This window comes from Mus caroli, chromosome 7 (genome assembly GCF_900094665.2).
Source record: "Mus caroli chromosome 7, CAROLI_EIJ_v1.1, whole genome shotgun sequence".
Lineage (NCBI taxonomy): Eukaryota > Metazoa > Chordata > Mammalia > Rodentia > Muridae > Mus > Mus caroli.
In genome coordinates, this window is record NC_034576.1 from 145,840,603 (window position 1) to 145,862,414 (window position 21,812).

The 21,812-nt window shown below is 48.4% G+C and overlaps 2 protein-coding genes and 1 long non-coding RNA gene across 5 annotated transcripts in view; 1 reads left to right on the top strand and 2 right to left on the bottom strand.

Annotated features, from left to right (window-relative positions):
• LOC110298843 overlaps positions 1–707 on the top strand; it is an 11,912-nt gene extending 11,205 nt beyond the window's left edge. Inside the window, exon 3 of the long non-coding RNA XR_002378411.2 lies at positions 72–707. This is a non-coding gene — a long non-coding RNA (uncharacterized LOC110298843). The remainder of the gene's footprint in view (positions 1–71) is intronic.
• Positions 1–9,792, bottom strand: part of LOC110298842 (tumor necrosis factor receptor superfamily member 22-like) — a 15,166-nt gene extending 5,374 nt beyond the window's left edge. For both annotated transcript variants that reach the window (XM_021168364.2, XM_021168363.1), the window contains exons 1-5: positions 9,685–9,792; positions 4,950–5,040; positions 3,442–3,570; positions 934–1,045; positions 63–136 (exon numbers count right to left, since the gene is read on the bottom strand). In XM_021168364.2, coding sequence (XP_021024023.1) covers positions 63–136; positions 934–1,045; positions 3,442–3,570; positions 4,950–5,040; positions 9,685–9,768 — 490 coding nt within the window. In that variant the 5' untranslated portion in view covers positions 9,769–9,792. The remainder of the gene's footprint in view (positions 1–62; positions 137–933; positions 1,046–3,441; positions 3,571–4,949; positions 5,041–9,684) is intronic.
• Positions 9,793–12,542: 2,750 nt separating this feature from the next.
• Osbpl5 (oxysterol binding protein like 5) overlaps positions 12,543–21,812 on the bottom strand; it is a 53,474-nt gene continuing 44,204 nt past the window's right edge. Inside the window, exons 15-22 of one of the 2 annotated variants that reach the window (XM_021166956.2) lie at positions 19,301–19,398; positions 18,826–18,915; positions 18,595–18,731; positions 17,985–18,170; positions 17,559–17,685; positions 16,640–16,766; positions 15,655–15,757; positions 12,543–13,741 (exon numbers count right to left, since the gene is read on the bottom strand). In XM_021166956.2, the coding sequence (XP_021022615.1) occupies positions 13,603–13,741; positions 15,655–15,757; positions 16,640–16,766; positions 17,559–17,685; positions 17,985–18,170; positions 18,595–18,731; positions 18,826–18,915; positions 19,301–19,398 (1,007 nt within the window). In that variant the 3' untranslated portion in view covers positions 12,543–13,602. The remainder of the gene's footprint in view (positions 13,742–15,654; positions 15,758–16,639; positions 16,767–17,558; positions 17,686–17,984; positions 18,171–18,594; positions 18,732–18,825; positions 18,916–19,300; positions 19,399–21,812) is intronic. The other variant, XM_029480059.1, reaches the window with a different exon arrangement.

A 21,812-nucleotide genomic window follows, 5' to 3' on the forward strand; every position in this document is an offset into this window, starting at 1 on the left:
GAGGAGGAGGAGGAGGAGGAGGAGGAGGAGAGCCATGGAAATTAAAAATAAATCTGTCTTACTTGAAACAGATGAACTGCACACTGTGTTAGCTGTGGAGTTGCATTCGTGGAGGACATGAATTCCTTGGGGACACCTGCAGAGAGACACCCCCAGTTCATCCTGCCAGACCCCTCCTGCATTCATCAGCAGCAGATGTCCAGCAAGGCGTGATGTCGCTCCAAACCACATCAGGCAGGATCCTGATCCAAGATCTGCAACAGTGTTCTGTCCACACAGCTGTCACCAGCCTCACTGGCATCTCAGACAGTATCGTGTCATTACTACTTAATAAAAGCCAGTTACTGTATTTTCCTCCTCCGTTGATGTCCATAGCTTCTTTGGTGGCCTTGCAGTGAGGAAAAGGAGAGGCCTGCCTGGCCTCTCTCAAGAGACTCAGATTTCAGATTCCCCAGAGAAGGAACAGTCCTCTGTAAGTGGCTTGTGCTGGTGCCTCCTAGTATCTGTGGACTGAACACCTCCATCTGACTGAAATAACACTCTTAATGAGGGGCGAAACCACAGGATTTGCCCACACCTTGCCCAGCAGTTTCAACCCTGAACCCCCCATGTTAACCCAGTACTACCTTCCTGATAATGAATGAGGCATTACCCAGCCCTTCCAAAGCCAAATACACTGAAGAACCCTCTGGAAGACCTAACTCAGGAAAACCTAGTGTTTTTCCCTGTGTTGTCTACTTTCTCTCAAGGGACATTAGCCATGGAGATCTCCAGCAAGAAGTCCTGTACCACCCAGACCACAAAGTCTCCACCACACAATGTCATCTGCCAAAGTATGAGACAGACTGTCCAGACTGTCCCTCTCCCTGGACATTAGAGGCTATTCAGGCAACATATAAAGCTACCACCTACCCAGGCCACAGTGGTACTTACTTGGTACATGGGCGGCATGATTCTGGAAATCCTGGGTCATAGTAGTAAAGACCTTTTTTGCACTGGCATTTCCGGTCACTGGTGGCAGAGCAGTCGGCCACCATTTCCTGATCTGCAATCCAGGGAAGAATAGGGTCAGTTTGTGGTACTCAAACATACGCACACAGACCCCACTGTCACCTGAAAGGAACACAGTGTGTCCTGGTAAACCTTCACATTCCCATCACAGATGTACTGAGTGCTAAGCAGCACTGCTGGGAGTATCCTCATCCTCGGGCCTCTGGAGTGGTACCCAGACCTGAGATGATGGCTTGGGAGGTCCTTGTTCAGCATCCTGTGCAATAGCATCGCACCTCCCAGAGGACTCCATCACGGGTAGTCCTGATCTATAATACCACCTCTGCCCCACAAAGTTCCCTCTCCAGAAGCCAGCATCTCCATCAGACATCTCTGAAGATGCTTTGTTTAATCACCTTATTGTTCTCTGAAGAGCACCTAGTGACCTTGTACCCAGACGCCTAGTGGGCCCTTGGGCTCTGGGTGTATACCTTCCTTAAGTGAGACTTACTCAGTGGCTTATAAAAGAAGATGGCTTTCCCATTGGGGTGTTCCATTTTAACCTTGTGCCTATAGTTCAGGGCACCATAAACACTCAAGCTATAAATGTCACCTCTCACAATTCTCTGTAGCTAGGCAGTGTCCTTCCTCAGAATACAGCAGGGAGCACAGGAAGGGAGGACTCTCAGTCCAGCTCTCTGCAGATATCTTACAGCATCAGGGATCTGTGAACGTGGAAAATGGTTCTGTCCTTTTGGTTTTGTTTGAGACAATATGTCTCTGTGTAGTCATGATGTCCTAGAACTCACAACATAGATCAGGCTGGGTAGAGAGAATGTCTTATGTTTGTATGGATGTGGCATCTGTCAATAAGTCTGATGGCCTATGGCTTAGGCAGGAAATAGGAGGTGGGACAACTGAGAGAGAAAGAATTCTGGGATAGAGCCAGGCAGGAGATTGGTCCAGGAAGATGTGAGGAGACACATGGTACCTGAGCACAGGCAACCAGCCATGTGGCAGAATGTAGACTAAGACAAATGGGCTATTCTAAGTTATATCTAGTCAGAAAAGAGCCTAGCTATATGGCCAAGGTATTCATAAATATATTCTGAGTACAAGTCTTATATCAGGGTACATGGTGCTGATGGGAAGAACCAGAACCTAATTTCTACAATTAGGCTGCACACTAAAGAGTCCTTTCTATATCTGCCTCCCATGCTCTGGGACCAGAGATGTGTGCTGCTATACTCAGCCTGTTTCCATCTCTATGCTTAGTAGATGCAAATGACAGGGCTGAAGCATGAGATATTGTAGTATTTGCCACTTAGTTTGACATGATTCTGTGCATAGGAGTGTGTACATAGGCACACATGCATGCACACACAAAACAGAATCTTCGCCCCCACTCCCCTGCTATGCCAGAGAACAAACCCAGGTCTTCTTCTGCATACTAGGCAGGCACTCTGTGAGCTGCTTCCAGTCCTCCAACAAATGCTTAAAGTTTGTATGTTTATTGTGTATTGATTGAGTCTTACTATGTAGCTCTGGCTGTCTTTAAACTCACTATGTTGGTCAGGCTGTCCTTGAACTCACAGAGATCTGCCTTTAGGGTGCTGGGATTAAACACATGTGCTGCCATGCTCTGCCTGCTTAAAGTTTGTGAAAAAGGTTTTATTATGTTTCTATATCCTATCAAGACTTCTGCAGGTGTGGCCCTCGTGTCTCTGCTGCTTCCCCAGATCTGTGCCCTCTGACCTACTCTTGTAGCTCTTCTCTGTGTGTCTGGGAAGCACACATGATTGCTTATCCACAGAGGGGTGATCTTTCTAGGTACCAGCATGTGTTTTACTAGGTTCTGCATTCAATTGACAAGTAGAAGAAAAATTATCTTTAAAAAATGGCAGAAGGCTGTGATTGTGCTTTTTCTGACATTGGTTTTACGGAGTCCTTTTTACTCATAATGAATAATTTTTGCCTTGGTTTGATTTTGAGGCAGGATCTCACTGTGTAGCCTTTGGAACTGCCCTGGAACTCACTGTATAAACAAGGTGGCCTCCCAGGACAGTGGTGGTGCATGCCCTTAATCCCAGCACTCAGGAGGCAGAGGCAGGCCAATTTCTGAGTTCGAGACCAGCGTAGTCTGCAGAGTGAGTTCTAGGACAGCCAGGGCTACACAGAGCAACCCTGTCTTGAGAAACAAAAACCAAAGACCAACCAAACAAAGAACAAAACCCAGGGTGGCCTCCAAGTCAGAGACCAGCTGCTTCTGCCTTCTGTGTGCTGGGATTAAACATTGTACAACCATGCCCATCGGCAGGAAACAAGTTTTATGCCAATTGGGATTCTGTGGCTGCATATGGAGTCCATTAGTCATGACTACTCCATCCCGGTACTTCTGACTCTATTGCCAGTTTTCACAGCTAGTCTGCCTCTGCTAAGTCACACACTCACCTTTATTACAGGTGGAGCAAAGTATACAATCATCCAGGTAATTATCTTTCTCTGTGAATGTTCCTGGCGGACACTTCTCACATTGTCCTTGAGTATGGGAGATTTTGCAGGGCGCCTGGACAAATGTACCTGGGGATAAGGGCAGATGGGATCAGCCTTGCTCAGGCACACAGCGATAAAGGGCTATGTTGCTCTAGGTAGGTTTAACATCTTTATCACAAGTTCAAAATAATCTCTGGTCTGTCACAAAGTGCTTGAGAATCTATGAGGACTGCTGGTTCCCTGATCTACACTCAGTCCTGTGGACATCTGACCCTCAGGGGACTAGGAACCAAGGTAGCTTAGGGTGAGTAGAATGAGCTCCTGACTCCATGCTGGGCTTCCATAGACCCATGTATGTCACCAGGGAGTGACACTATTTGAAAGGATTAAGGGGTGTGGCCTTGTTGGAGGAAGTGTTTCACTGGGGCTGGACTTTGAAGTTTCAAGGGTCCAAGTCTGGCTCAGTGTTTGTTTTTTTCTGCTGCCTTTGCATATGAACAGAGAACTCTCAGCTACTTCTCCAGCACCATTTTTATCTATTTCAAGCCTACCTGCAGTCAGGCTTCCTGCCATTGTGATAATGGACTAAACCTTTAAAACTGCAATCCAGTAAAATGCATTCCTATATAAAAGTTGTGGTCAAGGTGTCTTTTCACAGCCACAGAACACTTTAAACAATCTCTAGAAAAGAGACTGGCTTCCTGTAAGTTGTGCAGACTGCTTTGGGCATACAGCTTTAATAAGTTGTCACCCATGCTAGACTAATATTACAATATGCAGTTGCATTAGTCACCTATGGGTGTGAAAGTGACCCCAATAAACTCAATGGTTCACTAAACCACACTCGGGTAAATCTCTTCTTTGGTCTGTTCTCAGTGACTATTATCACTTCCTGTTATCTGGAGTGAACAGTTGGTGTTTATGTCTCCCCAGACAAAATTACAGAACCAGGGTTCCTGATACAGACCACATGTGCTGTTAGCTGAGAGCAGAAGAGCAAGGATGGACATTGCCCCCAAGGTAGAGTGTGACCATAGCAAGCTACTTAAGCCACTTTCTCCATTGGAAGTGGTAGCAGTGGGGGCTGGGGGTACCCTGGCACCCAAGACAAGTACAGGTAGATGAAATTAACCCTCGCAGCTCCCTTTTCTGAACCTTCCTCTCAGCTGGGGGACTTTGGATATGGGCATAGAACTCATGCCTTGCAGGTTGGAGAGTTGGGTGACCCTACACTAGTGAGGCCTTGCAATGAATACTCACGCCAACCCTCTTGAACACAGAGGGCCTCCTTTAGGGGTGACATTCTGTGTACCTTGGGTAGGAAGCATCTCCTAGAGTTTGAAAGAGTAGGCAGTGGCTGAGTTGACCTCCCTGGCCCACACACTCCTCATCTTGTATAGCCACTGGTGTGCTTCAAAGGTTACCCATGTCTATGCTGTGGCATTGGGTCCCAGCAAAGAACTCACCTGCAGAACAGTTCTTGCAACAGACGTCTTTAGACCAGTTTTCACCAGTGGGACAGTCGAAGGAGTGTGATTCTAGCATAGCAAATTTTACCTATGGGTGGAAAAGGACAAGGGGCAGCTCATATTTATTGGTAACTGCAGAGGATGGTTTGGATGATGGTGCAAAAGGAAATACCAAGGCAGGGCCTCCTTGTGCAGAGCCCAGCGGGGACTATCTGATGCTATGCTGTAGCTGATGCTATGCTGTAGAACTCTGAAGCCTGCAGTTGCCCAGGGAAGGTTGCACAATACACCACTGCCAAGTCTAGTGGCTCTTGGCTGTTTGCACAGCAGTATCATGCCCGCCCCACTCCATCCCTAGTTCACTTTTAGCAGCAGCAGCAGCAGCAGCAGTAGCAGTAGTAGTAGCAGCAGCAGCGAATGTTCTAGCACCACTTGTGACCTATTGGGATCCTATCATCCAAACCTCAAGCTTTGATGGCTGCTTCCTATGCTGGGGCTGCAGATGGAGACACCAGTTGGAACAACTTGCAAAAGGATAAAGGAGTGATAGCTCTGGTTTGTTTTTTGTTCTTTCTTTCTTTCTTTCTTTCTTTCTTTCTTTCTTTCTTTCTTTCTTTCTTTCCTTCCTTCCTTCTTTTTTTTTGAAGAATTGTTTATTATTTTATGAATGTGAGTACACTGTAGTTTTCTTCAGAGACACAAGAAGAGGGCATCAGATCCCATTACAAATGGTTGTGAGCCACCATGTGGTTGCTGGGAATTGAACTCAGGACCTCAGGACCTCAGAAAGAACAGTCAGTGCTCTGAGCCTCTGAGCCATTTCTCCAGCCCCTTGTTTTTATTTTAATTCACCTCATTCACATACTATTTCTCTAAGTACCCTAAAGCTTTAGATGCATTTCTAGGGCTGGAGAGATGGCAGGTAAGAGCAGCACACATCGTTATCCAAACACTCGAGAGGCAAAGAAAGGTGGATCTCTGTGAGTTCCAGCATAGTCAGGGCTTGTCTTAAAACAACAAGACCATACCTCCCAAAAACCAAACATATGCTGTTCTTAAAGAAGGCCAGAGTTTGGTTCCCAGCAACCATGCAAGAGGCTCACAGTCACCTGTAACTCCCCTTCATGAGAATCTGATGTCATCTCTGGCCTTCTCAGGAATTGCAGACAAGTGACATACTTACAACTCTTTAGGAAACACTTATACAAATAAGCAAAATCAAATACTAAAATAAACAAACAAATAAATAAATAAATAAATAAACAAATAAATAAAATCTAATTTTGTTTGGCCTTTTATTATGCAAAGCCTCAAGTAATTGTAAAGAAATAACTGGTTTTACTTTATTTTATTGTAGTACTGAGGATTAAACCCAGGGCTCACTCTGGGCACTAATTAATTAGCAATGTTCTATATTTCTAGCTCTGCAACAGATGATTTTGTTTTTGTTTTTGTTTTTGTTTTTTGTTTTTTGCTTTTTGTTTTTGTTTTTGTTTTTCGAGACAGGGTTTTTGTGTGTGTGTGTGTGTGTGTGTGTGTGTGTGTGTGTGTGTGTGTGTGTATAGCCCTGGCTGTCCTGGAACTCACTTTGTAGACCAGGCTGGCCTCGAACTCAGAAATCCACCAGCCTCTGCATCTGCCTCCTGAGTGCTGAGTGCGTGTGCCACCACCGGCGCAAGAGATGATTTTAAAGATTTATATTTGTGTTTATGAGTGTATGCCTGCTTGAATGCATATACACCGTGTATGTGCAGTGATTGAGGAGGCAAGAAGAGGGCAGCAGAATCCTGGGACTAGAATTACAAACGTGTTGGTGCTGGGAACTGAGTCCTATTCCTCTGCAAGAATAGCCAGTACTTAATGCACTCCAGACACTGATACATGCAACATGAAACAGAGGCAAATAACAAAACAAAACAACAACAACAACAAAAACCCCAAGAAACAAAAAAACAAAAGCCAAAACCATAAAAACCCCAAACTTTATGTGATCACTGATCACATAGGGGATTGAAAGATCATGTGTGGAGCCATGATATCACACAAGCTAATAGAGCCTATAAATGAATAGGTGATTCACTATTTACCATCATCACGTCTCACTTTTCTCATCTGTAAAATGGGGATAGTAATATACTTACTATTTAGGGTTGTGAGATTAAATAATGCATATAGAACAGTTCATATGTTCCCAGGACGTTCTATCTCCTCCCCACTTCCTTCTCTGAGTAACCTACCTTGACTGATACCCAAACACTGGGAAGGAGCTCAAACTAAGCACACAAATCAACTGAGCTCTTTACCAAACAAACTATTGAGCACTGAGGCTCACTTCTTTATATTTGCATCTCTATGGTACACACTCTGGCAAAAAAATTCTCCACAGCATCAACCCTTAGGGCCCATCTATACATTCATGGGAGCCATCCTCATTCATCCTTACCACTGTGCTCTGATCTCATAGCTTGCCAGTGTTGTCCAGCCTTCAGCAGGAGTCTGGTTCATAGATAGGATCTCTCTCTCTCTTTCTCTCTCTCTCTCTCTCTCTCTCTCTCTCTCTCTCTCTCTCTCTCTCTCTGTGTGTGTGTGTGTGTATCTGTCTGTCTGTCTGTCTGTCTGTTTATCATCTATGTATCTATGTATCTATGTATCTATGTATCTATGTATCTATGTATCTATCTATCTATCTATCTATCTATCTATCTATCTATCTATCTATCTATGTTTCTATGTATCTATCTATGTATCTATATCATTCTGCCCATTTAATTCTGTCAGGAATTCTGCCCTTAACTCGCCAGGCAGGAGTCTTCTTTTTAGGGTTCCTAGGTTCAATACCTTCATCTTGGTTCATTGTCATCATTATTATATGTTGAAGCTGACACTTCATCACTGCCCTGAAGGCAATACTATTTTACCCCTTGAAGCTGGCCTGCTTCACCTGTACTTCCACTTAGGAAGGACATGACCACAGGTTAGACAGTGGATTTAGTAGGATATCTTCACAGCCCATGTCTTTAATCCCAGCAGGCAGACCTCTGAGTTCAAGGCCAGCCTGGTCTACAGAGCAAATTCCAGGACAGTCAGAGCTACACAGAGAAATCCTGTCTCAAAAGACCAAAAATCTACACACATACCCTATTTTTTAAAATTTCAATATTCTTTGAGGATAGTCTTTTTAAAAAATATTCTTGAAAGAGATGTTATCTTCAGGCTTTTATTTTTATTTTTGACTTTTACAGGACAGTGTCTCATACACAGTCTGGCTGTTCTAGAACTCACTATAAAGATCAGACTAAACCCAAACTCACAAACATGTCTAACTCGTCTCTCAACTGCTAGAATTAAGGGTGTGCACTACCCCACCCAGCTCATCCTCAGTCTTTCGTTGGAGTACCTTATTTAGGTGGCATTATATGAGACGATCACCATTTTTTCTTTACAACAACCTTAAAACAACAACAACCTAATATTGTCTAGATTGTTTCTGGGGATTTCTGGAGGACAAAATGCAGCACTTTTCAGGAGGTGCCTGGGCAGGCATGGAGCCCCAGAGCCCTAATAGGGAGGGGAAGAGATTTCAGGGTCAAGGGCCATTCCATGTGAAACCTGCCTGTGAAATATGTTCGAAGTCCCTCAAAGTGCTGGGAACTTTGAAGTCACCTCTGAGTTGCATATCCTCTGGCCGCTTGCCCAGGAGATTCCCAGGGAAGTTGGATGCCTTCTGGGTCCCTTTCTGTGAAAGCTGCTCACCAGCAGCTAGCAAAGAATTACTGTTAACCAGCTCCTAGATGGTTTTAAGAAACACTGATTACTTGAAAGTGGTCTCTGACTACTCAAATACTATCTTAGAACAACCTAAGGATTATTTTGTTGTTGTTGTTATAACTAAAGATCTGAATGTGTTAGAAAATGGATATCCTTACAGGTTATAAGACATAAACCTTTTTCTGCCTATTTTTGGGTTTGAAGACTCTTATGAGAGAAAATTGACATAAAATTAAGTTGGCTGTAACTAAAATGTCATTTACAGGATTGTCTAGGTTTTTTGTTTGTTTGTTTGGTTTTGGTTTTTTTATTTGTTTGTTTTTTTGTTTTTTGTTTTTTTCCGTTGGTTTGTTTTGTTTTTCAGCCTTTCTGTGTGTAGTTCTGGCTGTTCTGAGACTCCTTATGTAGATCAGGCTGCCCACTAACTTAGGTTTAACTGCAGTTTAAGATTAAAGAGACAAGAAGCAATCTCGGGACGAACTTAGCAGAGATTCTAAAGGCCCAGGAAAGGCATTGCCAGGCCTTCCACACAGATCCTTTTGTAGTAGTTAGTACTACACCCCAAGACTAGGTGGGCCGAACCCACCCAAGGCGCACAGACGCGCGGGCCACTCCAGTCCGCAATGGCACTTTCCGGAGTCGCCGGAGTCGCCTTCGGATAGACCGCTTTCTGATGAGAACGAGGAGGGGCGTGCCCGTCTTGTCAAGGCGCTCAGGGACCAACCGGACACACTTTCTCTGGCTACCCGCTTGGCCATTCCCCTGCCTCTGCTTCACCTCCACAATCCCCCAACTCTGGACCACTTAAGAGCAGACGAAGTTCTGAGGTGTTGGTTGGAGGTGCCCAGGCTGATGGCACAGCCCGCCACCAGTTCACCGCTCGCAGTAGCTTTCCTCTGCAGCCCCGAGATCCGGGTCCGGTGCCCAGCGGGAATCTCAGCTCCGCAGGGCCATATCTACTCACCTGCAAGGGCAGATTCAGCAGCAGCAGCAGCAACCAAAGGAACAAGCGACTCAGACTGGAGGCCAAGCAGCAGAAGCCAAACATGGCTGTGTGCAAGCACGCCGCCGCTGCTCAGCTGGGAGGAGCTGCTGTGGCGGCCACGCTTCGCTTCTCGTCAGCGGATTGGTTGCTGTATGGTTGCCTAATCTCGTGGGCGGGTCCAGCGCCACCATTCTTGCCTTCCCACCACCCTCAGTGCTGGATAATATCTAGTTTTCTATAAATACAGTAATTTTAAATGCCTGTGACGTTATTAACAGAATCATATTTGTTATAAGCAGCAAGCTAAAGTCGAATTCTCTGCCTTCGTTTGTTTTTCATTACGGTATACTGCTCTTTATTATAAGTTAATTAAAAAAATTCCTTTGACCTGAGTGGAGGGAGAGGCATGAACTAGAGTTGGAATCGTTATAAAAGTCAGACTGCGGCAGACTGTAAACCTTCTCAAAAGCAACAAACAAAAAGAGGAAGAAAAGCTACAACACACACTGACTTAGCTCAACACGGGGAAGTTTGAAGTAACTCTACCCCTGTAGCATTCCTGTGAGTGTTCACTGGTCAATAGTCTGGAGCAGCAGCTGAAGGCTTCACTGTCAGGGTCTGAGGGGCTGTGTGGGACTCGCTGACTCTGAGGGCCTCAAAATATCCAGGACTGGTAGGCACTCTTCCAGTGCTGGGGTGGGGGTGGGGCGTCGGGGGAGGAGGGCTGTATGAACATCCCTGGACTGTGAGTCCCTCACCTCTTCTTCCTTTCACTGTGTTCAGCTCCACTGTGTGTGCCAATCCAAGCTCATGGGACACAGGACATTTAAGGCAAGTCTACTAGCCTAACACAGGAAGTAGAACGCTTATTTCTCTAGGGAACTTGGGTTGGTTCATCTGTTCCATCTGCCCCCTCCAGGTATTCAAAAAAGTGGCCCACTACCAGCCCCATCCATCTCCCTTCCAAATGCCACTTCCTCTTTAAAATGAGTCATCTCTTGCCTCTCTCCCTATGGCCAGGGAGTGGAGCCTGTGCCATCTGCCCTCACCTAGGCTGGGGAGTGGGAGGGGCCAACTCTTTGGCCAGCCTGATGCTCTTCTATTTCTTGTCTTTCCTCAGGCCTGGTGTCTGCTCAGGAGTAAACCAAACCAAAACACAAACAAGTGTTTAGAAAGTTTGGTTAGTTCAACACGCTGAACTGTCCCCCACCCTTGGGAAGCAGAGGGAAAGTAGAGGAAGGGAAGAGGAGAGGAGTGTGCACTCGTGGATCCTGTTGTCCCACCTGTCTCTGAGTAGCTCGGGAGCAGGGGGAGGCTAGTGGCTTTCCTTTTCTGCATACAGTTTACAGATCTGCCTTGTCCCACACTGTAGGTGGAGGGGAGGTGAAAGGAAGAGGCCTGTCTACCTCGGGCTAGATATTCGTGCCCCAGGTCCTTCTCTGACCTCTGCCCTTTGCTCCTTTAAAACATTCATTTTAAAGTGTGTGTGTACACGCAGGTGCTTCCAGAGGCTCGAGGTGACATATCCCCAATAGCTGGAGATATACATGGCTGTAAGCTGCCTGATATGAGTCTGGAGATCAAACTGGTGTTCTCTGCAAGAACAGCACATCCTCTTAATGGCTGTGTCATCTCTCCAGCCATCTCTACCCTTGCTCTTTAAGGTGGGATGGTGGGATGTCATACTGTTCCAGGAACCCCCTAATGGTTCAAAGCAGTTGGGTGACATTCTCCTGAGCCCAGTGGCCCTTGATGGTCTTCCTGCAGAGATGAAGGGTGCCCACAATGGAAGAGTTGGACTCATTCAATACCAGGAGAATCTTCTCACCCCTAGAATAGATGTATTATCTATTGTAATATGTATTTGTGATACCTCTTCTTGGGATACTTTCAGGTTGCTTCTGGGCAGCTTGCTGCTTGGGAATATGTGAGGATTCTGGGGGTTTTTCCCTCTCTGCTGTTTCTGCAGTGCAATGAACAAGGAGAGATATAGCCACGTCCCTTAGGTTAGTGTGCAAGAAAGTAACAGAGGTCTGCAAAGGACCATGGAACTGTTAAAAAGAGAATTCATGAGGACATTCCAAATGTCCAGATGTATGATGGTATTGTGAGGGACAGGACCTAGTTCTGCATGGGGCCAGGGTTCAGGAGAGAAGGTGAGGAGTTCAGAGCTTCCTGTCTATACTGGAAACAGAGATGTCTGAGGTAGAAAATGGCTACTTGCAGACATCCATGCTCCAGGGTGACTGGCTGCTTCATGGATGCTCCAGGAGCAGGGTCCTCCAGAGGACTCCTGGGGTGGGTAGATGCACAGCCACTTGGCTCTTCTTTGCTTCACCCTCTCCTGGCATCTGAGGTAGGAAGGCATTCTTGGGGTCCCCTCTCATGGGCGTTGTTTGGCAACCTTCATTCCCTCTGGTCTCTGTTATCTTCTATGTGTTGTTGAGGGGGGGCGCTACAGCTTCCCTTTGAGGTGGTGTGGGGTGTGTTGTCAAATGCCAAGGGATATTCTGGATGCCTCAGAGCTATGTCAGAATACAGAGCATTAAGCATTTCAGCAAGGCTGTGTTGGCTATAGCAGGCTGCCAAGTAAGCAGGCTGCCTGGAATGCCCTGGCAGGCCACATCCCTCCCATGCCACAGTTGCTCACTGGCTGACTGATGGGACTCCAGTTCCCAATGGCTCCAGGTGGGTTATCTTCTCACTCAACACTGTGAACCTGCACCCACCTTCTGAACCCCTCACTTGGCACCTCCAGCTTAAGACAGCCATATTACACTGCGTTTCCATCTCCCCAGAAGTTCCTCTTGTTCCCAAGGATTCCCCCCAAAGAGAAATACATGTATTTCCATTTATTTCAAGGCATGGAGCAGACATACCCCCAGGATTGGGGAAGGAGAGAGACAAATGGATACAAAACTTGGAAAATGAAAGGATCAGATACAGTGGAGATGGCACCAACTAAGTATTAAGGCTCCAAATGTGAGTACACGTAGGTGCTCACATACATACACACGCACACACACACACGCACGCACTCGGAGAGCATCATCCACATAGGATCAGGGGGTGGATGCAGAGGCTGGTCACTGCACACAGCTGCCTCAGATATTGCAATTCTATGTAGTCAGAATGTCAACAGAATGGGAAGACTGTATTGGTCAGGGAGAGTGGCAAGCTTGGGCCTCCCTGGCCTTTGGGGTCAGCCTTTGGGCACTTCTCTTGCTTACAAACTCACACTGCAGTTGGCCAGGGAACTCCTGTGGCACAGGTGGGCTCCTCTGGCTGTAGGGCAGATGTAGGTGAAGTAACCACCTGAACAGGCTTCTGTGGAAACAGCTTAACAACAGGATAAAAGTCCCAGGGTCCTCACCAGAGTAGCTACAGTCTGTCCATGCTTGTGTGAGCACAAGGTGGGCAGATTGTCCAGAAGTCAACATTACCACCCAAAGAGCTCCGGGGAATCCTGGAGTCTTCCTTCCTGCTGCTCCTGGCAACCTCACTCTCTCCTGTGCTGTGGTAAGTGGCTGTCCAAAGCCTGCACAGGCCCTCCTGACCCCCAGATCGGATGCCGTATAGCAAGTGGGGGCTGGCTTGGGAGTGGCAACTTGAGATTACCAGGGGCACACTGCAGGGCAGAAACTGCATTTGGCTTTAGCGTTAAGGCCGGTACTAGGTGGAGGGCTCCGAAGGAGAGGCCAGTGCTCCCTGGAGGGTCCTACAGCTGGAGTCACAGCACCCTCATAGCCCCAGGCCCCACCTGTCATCCTCTTGTGTGAGGACCCTTCTGTCCCACTGGCCATGCCTGTGGGCCCCACTGCCTCTGCAGGCCGGTGTAAAGTGCTGGGTGCCTAGGAGGGAGTTCTGCAGGCGTCACCTTGCTGATTCCAAGGGCTCTTATTTGAGGATATAGTTAATGAATAGCTGACACGTCAGGAAGATGCAGAGCAGGAACCAGGAGCGGGGATTCTGCAGGAGGCTGGGGGCTGGCGCCTGCCCAGCGCGCACTGTGGAGCTTAACATGGCCGAAAGGTGCCTGAAATGAAAGGGGTAGAGGCTGTGTCAACACCAGTATGACCACCCTCCCGCTAGTCTGGGACAAGATGGCATGTCTGTCAGCTGGGGACATGGCTACAAGTGTGGGTGGGAGCTCCTTAGGGAGAGGAGTCCCGGGCCTGCACTTCCTGTGTGTCAACTGTGGGACAGGAGGATCTGGGCTTGGGGACTAGGCCTCTAGTATCCTTCCTGCCAGCCCTGGGGTGACGATGAACAGTGCCCATTTCCTCAAACCTGTGTTGATGTCCTGACCACTGGACTATTTGGAGATAAGATCTCTGAAGAGGTAGCCGCATTAAAAGGCTCACTATGGTGGGCCCTTAATCTAGTCTGGGATCCTAAGGACGAGGGGATCAAGACAGAGACACACAGAGGATGATCATGTCTGCAAGCCAAGGATGGGGTCACTGAGAAGAGCCAGGCCTAAAACTTCCATCTTAGACTTGCAGCTTCTAGAGTGTGATACACTCAGTGCCTTGCTGGCATCCTACGCTGAGTGTCAACCAGGGACATTGGAACAAGCCCACCAGACCTGGACTCTAATCTCTGTTCTCTCTGTTTCCTGGGTGCAGAAGTCCTTTGTGGGGGGGGGGGAGCTACCAGGTTTCCCTTTCTTTGACCCCACAGCTTGGAAAAGGAGTAGCTTGAAAGACACGTGACTATATTGTTGAGACATTGACTAGAGGAGTCAACCTGGATTGACTTAAGGATTCCTAGAAACCTGGGCTAGCACCTCTCAGCAGGCACAGCCCACTTCATACCTCCTTAGCCCTGGGTCAGCCTTCTGGGTCTGGGACTCCCCACTGTGGCATTAGAAGAACTCCAGAGACCCTAGAATCCCCACTCTCATTAGCTGATATATATGTATGTGACCCGCAGTAGGAAAGCAAATAGGGCCAGCAAGTGTTGAGACTCAAAGCTTCACTGATGGCCGACTACAGGCAAAGCACAGGACAAGTACAGCCCACAGAAAGATGTCATGGTCCAATTATCTCCCACACCCTCTGCCTCTGACTGTAAGTCGATTTTCCACACACTCTCCCATGAGTTAATGAGGCTATTTTTAGACCTCTAGAAGACACTGTGACGTGGGAAAGCAGGAAAAACCTGCACTTGGCATGGGTGGCTGCAAGGTTGGCAGAGTCATGACCTTTCCTGGGACCATGGTACCATCTCTGGCCTCAGGCACTGACTCTAGCATTTCTGGCCCTAGGGTCTTGTCATTCAACCGCCTCCCTTCAGGCCACTGCACAGACCAAAGGGTCTCTAGCCAACAGACTTCCCAACATCCAAACCTATAGCAGTTGACTTCAGCCAATGCACAGTCAGGTATCTAAACCTCTGCCTGCCTGGAGCCTACGTGACCCAGGAGGTACACAACCACATTCCACTCCTGTCTCCACCCTCCTGGGTGTCCCAGATCTGATTCACTTCCTTCCAGCTTCATGTCTCTACCAGTCAATCCTCTAGGCAAGGCCAATCAGGGGGTGTCTGGAGGATGGGCACAAAGCTTGGTCCCCACATCCTCTTCATTCGGCTCCCGATCCTCTTGTCTGCTATGAACCCATTTTACAGAGAAGCAAGTGGTTTGGTATATGATGCCCTCACATGATACCGTGTGCTGATAGGAAATCCACTGAGGTCACGTAGCGTGGTTTCCAGACACTCCCTTTGCTTTGAGGATCCTCTATGCAGGGTGCTGGTGAGCTACAGGGAGCCTGAGGTGTCTGGGAGGGCTGCTACATGCTTCCACACAATGGGAGGCTTCCCTGGCTCTGAGGAGCTCTTTGGCCCTGTACATTTTTCTAAGCTCCTTGCCTGTGCTCAATAGCATTTTCATGGGGGGCTGTGGTGCCCTATGCTGGCAGCTCCCTCCACCTCCCATGTTCTTACCTATGCAGCTCTTGCTGAGCTTCCTGAATGGACAGCACGGCCTCTTGTAGCATCTTTAGCCGGTGTACCTCTCGCCTGCACCTAGGGCATGGGCTCTCACCACCTGAATGTCCAGGGTGGAGAAAGCAGGGAGAAACAGACCAGGGTAAGCTAGGATGTGCTGGCTGACCCAGCTCCTGATTTACCACTCTCAGGAGCCAGGCACATACACAAGAGAGACAGGGAAAGGTTAGTAGGGGATGCAGGCTCAGCTAGCTTGTAAGCCTTAGAGATGAGTCACCAAGACATGATCCACTGCAGATGTGGAAACAATGTTGGGAGACAAGATTGCTCAGTAAGAGCAAAGGAGCCAAGAGTCTCACCAGGGCAGAGGCAGGGTCAGGGTCAGGGGCTGGACAATGGACACAACCCAACCAACCTCTCACATTATCCTTGCAGCTCAGGGAGATCCTAGCCTTGGACCACTTCCTCCCAGTCCCATTTTTGAGAGTAGGTTTCAAGTATGTGAGGCTGGTCTTGAACTTAATGTTGCAGAAGATGACCTTAACTCTTCATCTCTCATGTGACCTCTGGAGTACTGGGTGATAGGTGTGTACCACCATGCTGGGTTTATGTTGTGCTGGAATTATGTTGTACTGGGACTGACCCCAGGCCTTCTTATGTGCTAGACAGGCATTCTACCACTGAGCAACATACCTAGCAGTCTCTTCTCCTCCCCAACTCCTGGCTACAGCCCTCATCAGGCTCTGAGAAGGCAGATCTCTTAGGGAGACAGCAGGGTAAGATGCGCAAAGATGTACTATGAAAATTCCTGCCCCTGTGTGCTCATCTCTGAAAGGCACTTCCTGGCCCTTCTTATCCTGCAGAGGGGCTGCAGGCAGGGACCGGCTCTCTCGTTCTGTTCTCCCTGCTAGTCAAGGTCCAAGGTGTTCACTAGTCAGGGCCAGGACTAACCAGCATGTATAAAACTCTAGGAGCCACTTACCAGGAACAAAGTCCTCATCAGAGAGGTCTGGGCAGGACTCAGGTGTGGAGCCGCTGCTCTCAGTGACCTGGCTATGGCCAGAGGGCTGGTCACTGGCTTTTCGGAGCCTCCGATCAGAGCTAGGCCTCTGTAAAGAGATGAAGTTACTATACTTAGTGTCTTTTCCCATGGACCCTTTGGGGACATGGTGTTCCGTTCATGTCAGGATGCACTAGATTAGGGCAGTGTGCGGAGGACAGAACTGAGGCTTTGTAGTTTGACACAGGAGGTTTGAACCTCCCCCTGCCCTGAACTGAAGCCATTCCATCTCAGTGGCCTCAGTTTCCTATCAGGAACATAAAACCGTTGACCTCCTCTGGAGGCATGAGGGCCAGCCAGCTCTGCCACCAGGCTGGCACATGGCCAGCATGCTATTCACACCTGGAACCCAGAGCCTGTGGCTAGGCCAACCTGGTGGAGCAATTCATAGTTCCACCTTGTGTGCGGGCATCACCCTCCCTCTATTTCCCTGTGCTCCCCCAACCCTTTGACATCCCTCCTGCTTTCCCCATGCAGGGATGAATGTTGGCTTTTCCTCCTCTTTCCTGGGCTAGCCTGAGCCTGGGTTTATTTAGCTATAGAATGGGACAAAGTGACTTCAGGAGGTGACAGGCTGGCATAGAATCTTGAACTGTGAGGCCCAGGGTGCCCATGAACCAAGTATTTTACATCTCAGGTCCCCCACTGGAAAGAAAAAAGGAATGAGGAAGGAGCCTGGTGACAGTGAAGGCCCATTGCCAGGTAGGGTTTGAGCTATCACAGAGATGGGCACTGAGGGACAAAGGCCAGGTGGCAGGGTGGAGGGTATGAGGGCCTCAGGGGTGCCCACACACACAGTTGAGATCAATTCTGGGCTGGAGCCTTGGTGAGGGGTACTGACCTTGTGCCTGGAGTCAGGACTCCCCAGAAAGGTTGTCTGGCCAGACATAGTCTCCCTCTGTAGAGTATGAAGAATCCCATCTTGCTCATATTGGGCAATGTCCTTCAGCGGGTCCCAGGGGCTGAGGCTAGAGGATCCAGATGGTGACCATCAGTAGAGGTGATGACCCTTACGGGAGAGGGTTCTGTCCTAGCCTAGACCCAGCTTCTCATGGTGTCCCAGGGGATAACCACCATTCAGGGGTTACAAGGAAGGATTACGGGGTCTATCTGACCATCTCTCCTTATGCCTCATCCCTAAGGTACTACTGAAGGCAGGGAGAGAAGATGAAAGATTCTACAGTCTCTCCAAACCAAGGCAGGCACAGTGGACTCAGTCTGCAAGCTCCCGCCCCACCACACAGGCCCCAAGCCACCTGCTACTCACTCCTCATATCGGTAGCGCCATTCCTGAGTGAGAGGGTCCAGTAAGAACAACTGTGGCTTCCATGGAGTGAGGCTCTGCTGGTGCTCACGGGCACGCTGCCGCTGTGCCTCTTCCAGCACAGACTTCTCCTGTGTGGCTTTGTGCTGGTCACCCTCATGGATGGCCCTGGTGACATGCTGCCACAGCCTGCAAGTCAAAGGACCAATGAGCTCAGAGTAGGGCGGCTCTACTTGTTGGCAGCCCAGAATCAATTCCTTCTAGTTTGGAAGGGAGGCTTAGAGTGTTCCCTGCTTGGTTGCCTTCCGTGACAAGGGGCTGGCTATCTTACAGGAAGCCTGTGTCTCCCAGGTTTTTATTCTACAGTATGAGCTGTATTTTTCCTAAGCTGGGCTCCTGCCTGCCACCTGCAGGGATCTAATTGTTGGCAGTGATGGGGCCCTCTCCCACCAGCTGTCCCCAGCAGGGCAGGTGATCTGGCATGAGGGATCTATTCTGGGGCTGTCCTTGCCAATGACACCCTAGAATGTGCTCCCAGCATCGTGACCCTGACAACCCTCCACCTGGCCATCACCGTCTGTGGTCACCAGGGCTCCTGGGTACAGGGCCTCACCTCTCAGACTCCAGTTCACTCTGCTCTTCCAACAGCACTGTGTGCCGCTTCAGCCGCTGCCTGCGGACCTCCTCACTCGGAGTCCAGAAGAGCTCGGTGCCTCCACTGCTCTCTTCCTTGATAAATACATCTCTGTCCTGGCCCAGATGGCATAGCAGCATCAGAGCTGCTGGCCCAGTTGGTGACCACCCTAGGGCCCAACTAGGCTCTCCCTACGGGATGATGCCTTACCCAGTGTCCAGTGAGGCGTGCCAGGACTTCCTCTCCTGACATGATCTTCCCGGAAATCTGGTTGATGCTGGCGCTGCTTCCAAAGAAAGGCTACAAGAGCAGATGGAAACCAATGAATAAGGAGGAGGGGGCTCTACCCAGAGGCACATCCTCAGAGGTACAGAGTGGTCATTCTCATGACTGTGGCTTAGACGAGGCTCACTACTAGAAAAAGATGCCCTCACTCTACTGTCTCGACCTGGACCCAAACCTATAGAGTCTGCCACCATTCCATTAGGACAAGGGGACTTAGACTTGCAGGCTGTGCTGTGTAGCCTGTGGGCAACACCTTTCTTTCTCTGGGCCCTGTCTGTCCTATGGGGATGCAAAGCAATCTACCCCAGTTGTTCTCGTTTGGAGCACTTTGCCTGACGCAGAAGGAAGGGGATCCCCACTTAAGCGCCATGCATTCCCTCCCACAAGCTGTACACATTACCTTGAGCTTGAAGTCCAGTTCAGCTTGGAGGTTGTTCTTCTCACACTCGATGTTCACTTTGCCTCCCAGCTCCATGGTCATGGTGCCGTAGAGGATCCCTGAAATAAAACTGGTGTTGGGATTCAATCCTGAAAGCCTGCGTCACAGGGCAGGCAAGGAAAAGTATGTGAAGGGTTTGTTAAGATGGAGCAAGGACCCTGCTTGTTCCTCAGTACTGTGTCCCAGGAAGGGGCTTCTGCTCTGGCCTGGAGATGCTACACACTTCATTGGGTCAGTTCCTTCAGGAGCCCTGATCCCACAGTGACCAACCACATCTTCACCAGCCCTAGAACTAGAGAATAGATGTGTCTGCTCTCCATATTCCCACAGGACTGTGCAAATGTGTCTGAAAACTGCCTTTTTCCTCAGTTCTCTTATGGTCATATGGAAAACATAATCTAAATTTGAAAACCACCTCCATAATTGTGGTTTGAATAGGAATGCCCCTGTAGGCTCATATATTTGGATGCTAATTCATTTCGGGTGGTACTATTTGACAGAGATTAGGAAGTGTGGCCCTATTGGAATAGGTGCAACTTTGTTGGAGGAAGTGTGCCACTAGGGGTTGGCCTTGGGGTTTCAAATGTCCAAGCCAGGCTAGTATCACTCTTGCCTGCAGATCCAGATGTAGGACTCTCAGCTATTTCTCCAACACCATATCTGCCTGCATATTGCCATGCTTCCTGCCATGATGACAATGGACTAAACCTTTGAACTGGAGAGCTGGCTGCTCTTCCAGAGGACTGGAGATAGAGTCTCAGCACCCATGTAACAGCTCATATCCATCTAAGATCAATTCTAGGGGAATCTGATGGCCTGATGCCATCTTCTGGCCTCTGTAGGTATTGCAAGTACATGCAACATAGAATGGTAGAACTCTGCAAGTTTGAGACCAGCGTGTTTTACAGAGTTAGTTTCAAGATAGCCAGGGCTACACAATGACACCCTGACTTAGAAAACAAACAAACAAACAAACAAACAAACAAACAGATAAAAAGGATAACGAGATGATAAAGAAAAGGACCAGGAAGAAGACAGAGAGAGGGCTGAAGAGATGAGATGGAGGAAGAGGCAGACCTAAGGATCTGAGACCTTGGCAGGTCCTGATAGCTAGCAGTTTGTCCCCAGAGCTTTCCACACCACAGAGACTCTTAGAAACTGTCTCTTGTCATAAGAGATTGCTGCAGGATGCCTTCCATGGTCAAGGAATCACTAAGGACCAACCCCTGGCTTTGGGGGGGGGGGGTTCAATGGATACTTTCTGTGTGGACCCAAACATCCTGCTTTGTAGAGCTGGCAGAGAGTCCCAGCAAAATTACATCTTATCTAGGATCACAGACAGCCATTGTTGGCTCCTGGGTTTTGTCTGCCCTCTAAATCTCTGAGTGCTTCCTTCTATGGGACTATGACACTTACATATTCTGGTCTCTAGACCTTAGACCCCAGAATCATCCATTGAACAGCAACAAAAACATTTTTTTTTAAAAAAAAAATTGTTTTGTTTCTTGAGACAGAGTTTCTCTATACAGCCCTGGCTGTCCTGAAACTCACTCTGTAGACCAGGCTAGCCTCACACTCACAGAGATCCCATAGAGTCATTAAAGGCATGGGTTACTAAATAAGTTTTACTGAGCATCTTTTAAGGTACTGCCGTGGGCCGTGGAGATACATTTATGTAATTCATACACAGGGCATGAGGCTCCCAGACTGGGAAGATAAAGCAACCACACTTAAAACTGTACTGGGGAGAATTCTGCAGATCCTACCAGAGTAACTGCCTCACAGCAAGCTGAGTGCCAGACTGCTGCAAAACACATGGCCAGAATCCCGCTAAGATCAGGGATGTAGTCGTGTGCTTTCTTGGACTCGCATTCCTATGTTTGTTTCTCGGAGTGCGCATCGCCCAGCTGCTTTGATTCCCTTGTCTCTCTCATCAGCTCTGTCACAGACTTAGAGACACTCAAGACAGGAACTTGGCAGGCAGGGTGGAGACAGGGGCATAAGCCAATCTCTGCTCTCTAAATCAAGCTGCACTTGTCCAGGTCATCCTTTGGGTTGTCAGAGCTATGCCCAGTCAAAGGTGAGGTTTTATGTATGTATGTATGTATGTATGTATGTATGTATGTATGTATGTATGTATGTATGTATTAAGATATGGTCTCATTATCTTAATTATTATATTCATTATGGTCTTGAACTCACAGAGACCTGCCTGTCTCTGCCTCCCAAGTGCCAAGATTAAAGGATATGAAACACTGTACCAGGTTTAAGATAGACTCTTTTTGTTTGTTTGTTTGTTTGTTCCCCCCCTCTCTCTCTCTAGTCCTGGGGGTTGGACACTAGCCTCAGCCTCAGCCTCTGCCTCAGCCTCTGCCTCTGCCTCAGCCTCAGCCTCAGCCTCTGCCTCAGCCTCTGCCTCTGCCTCTGCCTCTGCCTCTGCCTCTGCCTCTGCCTCTGCCTCTGCCTCTGCCTC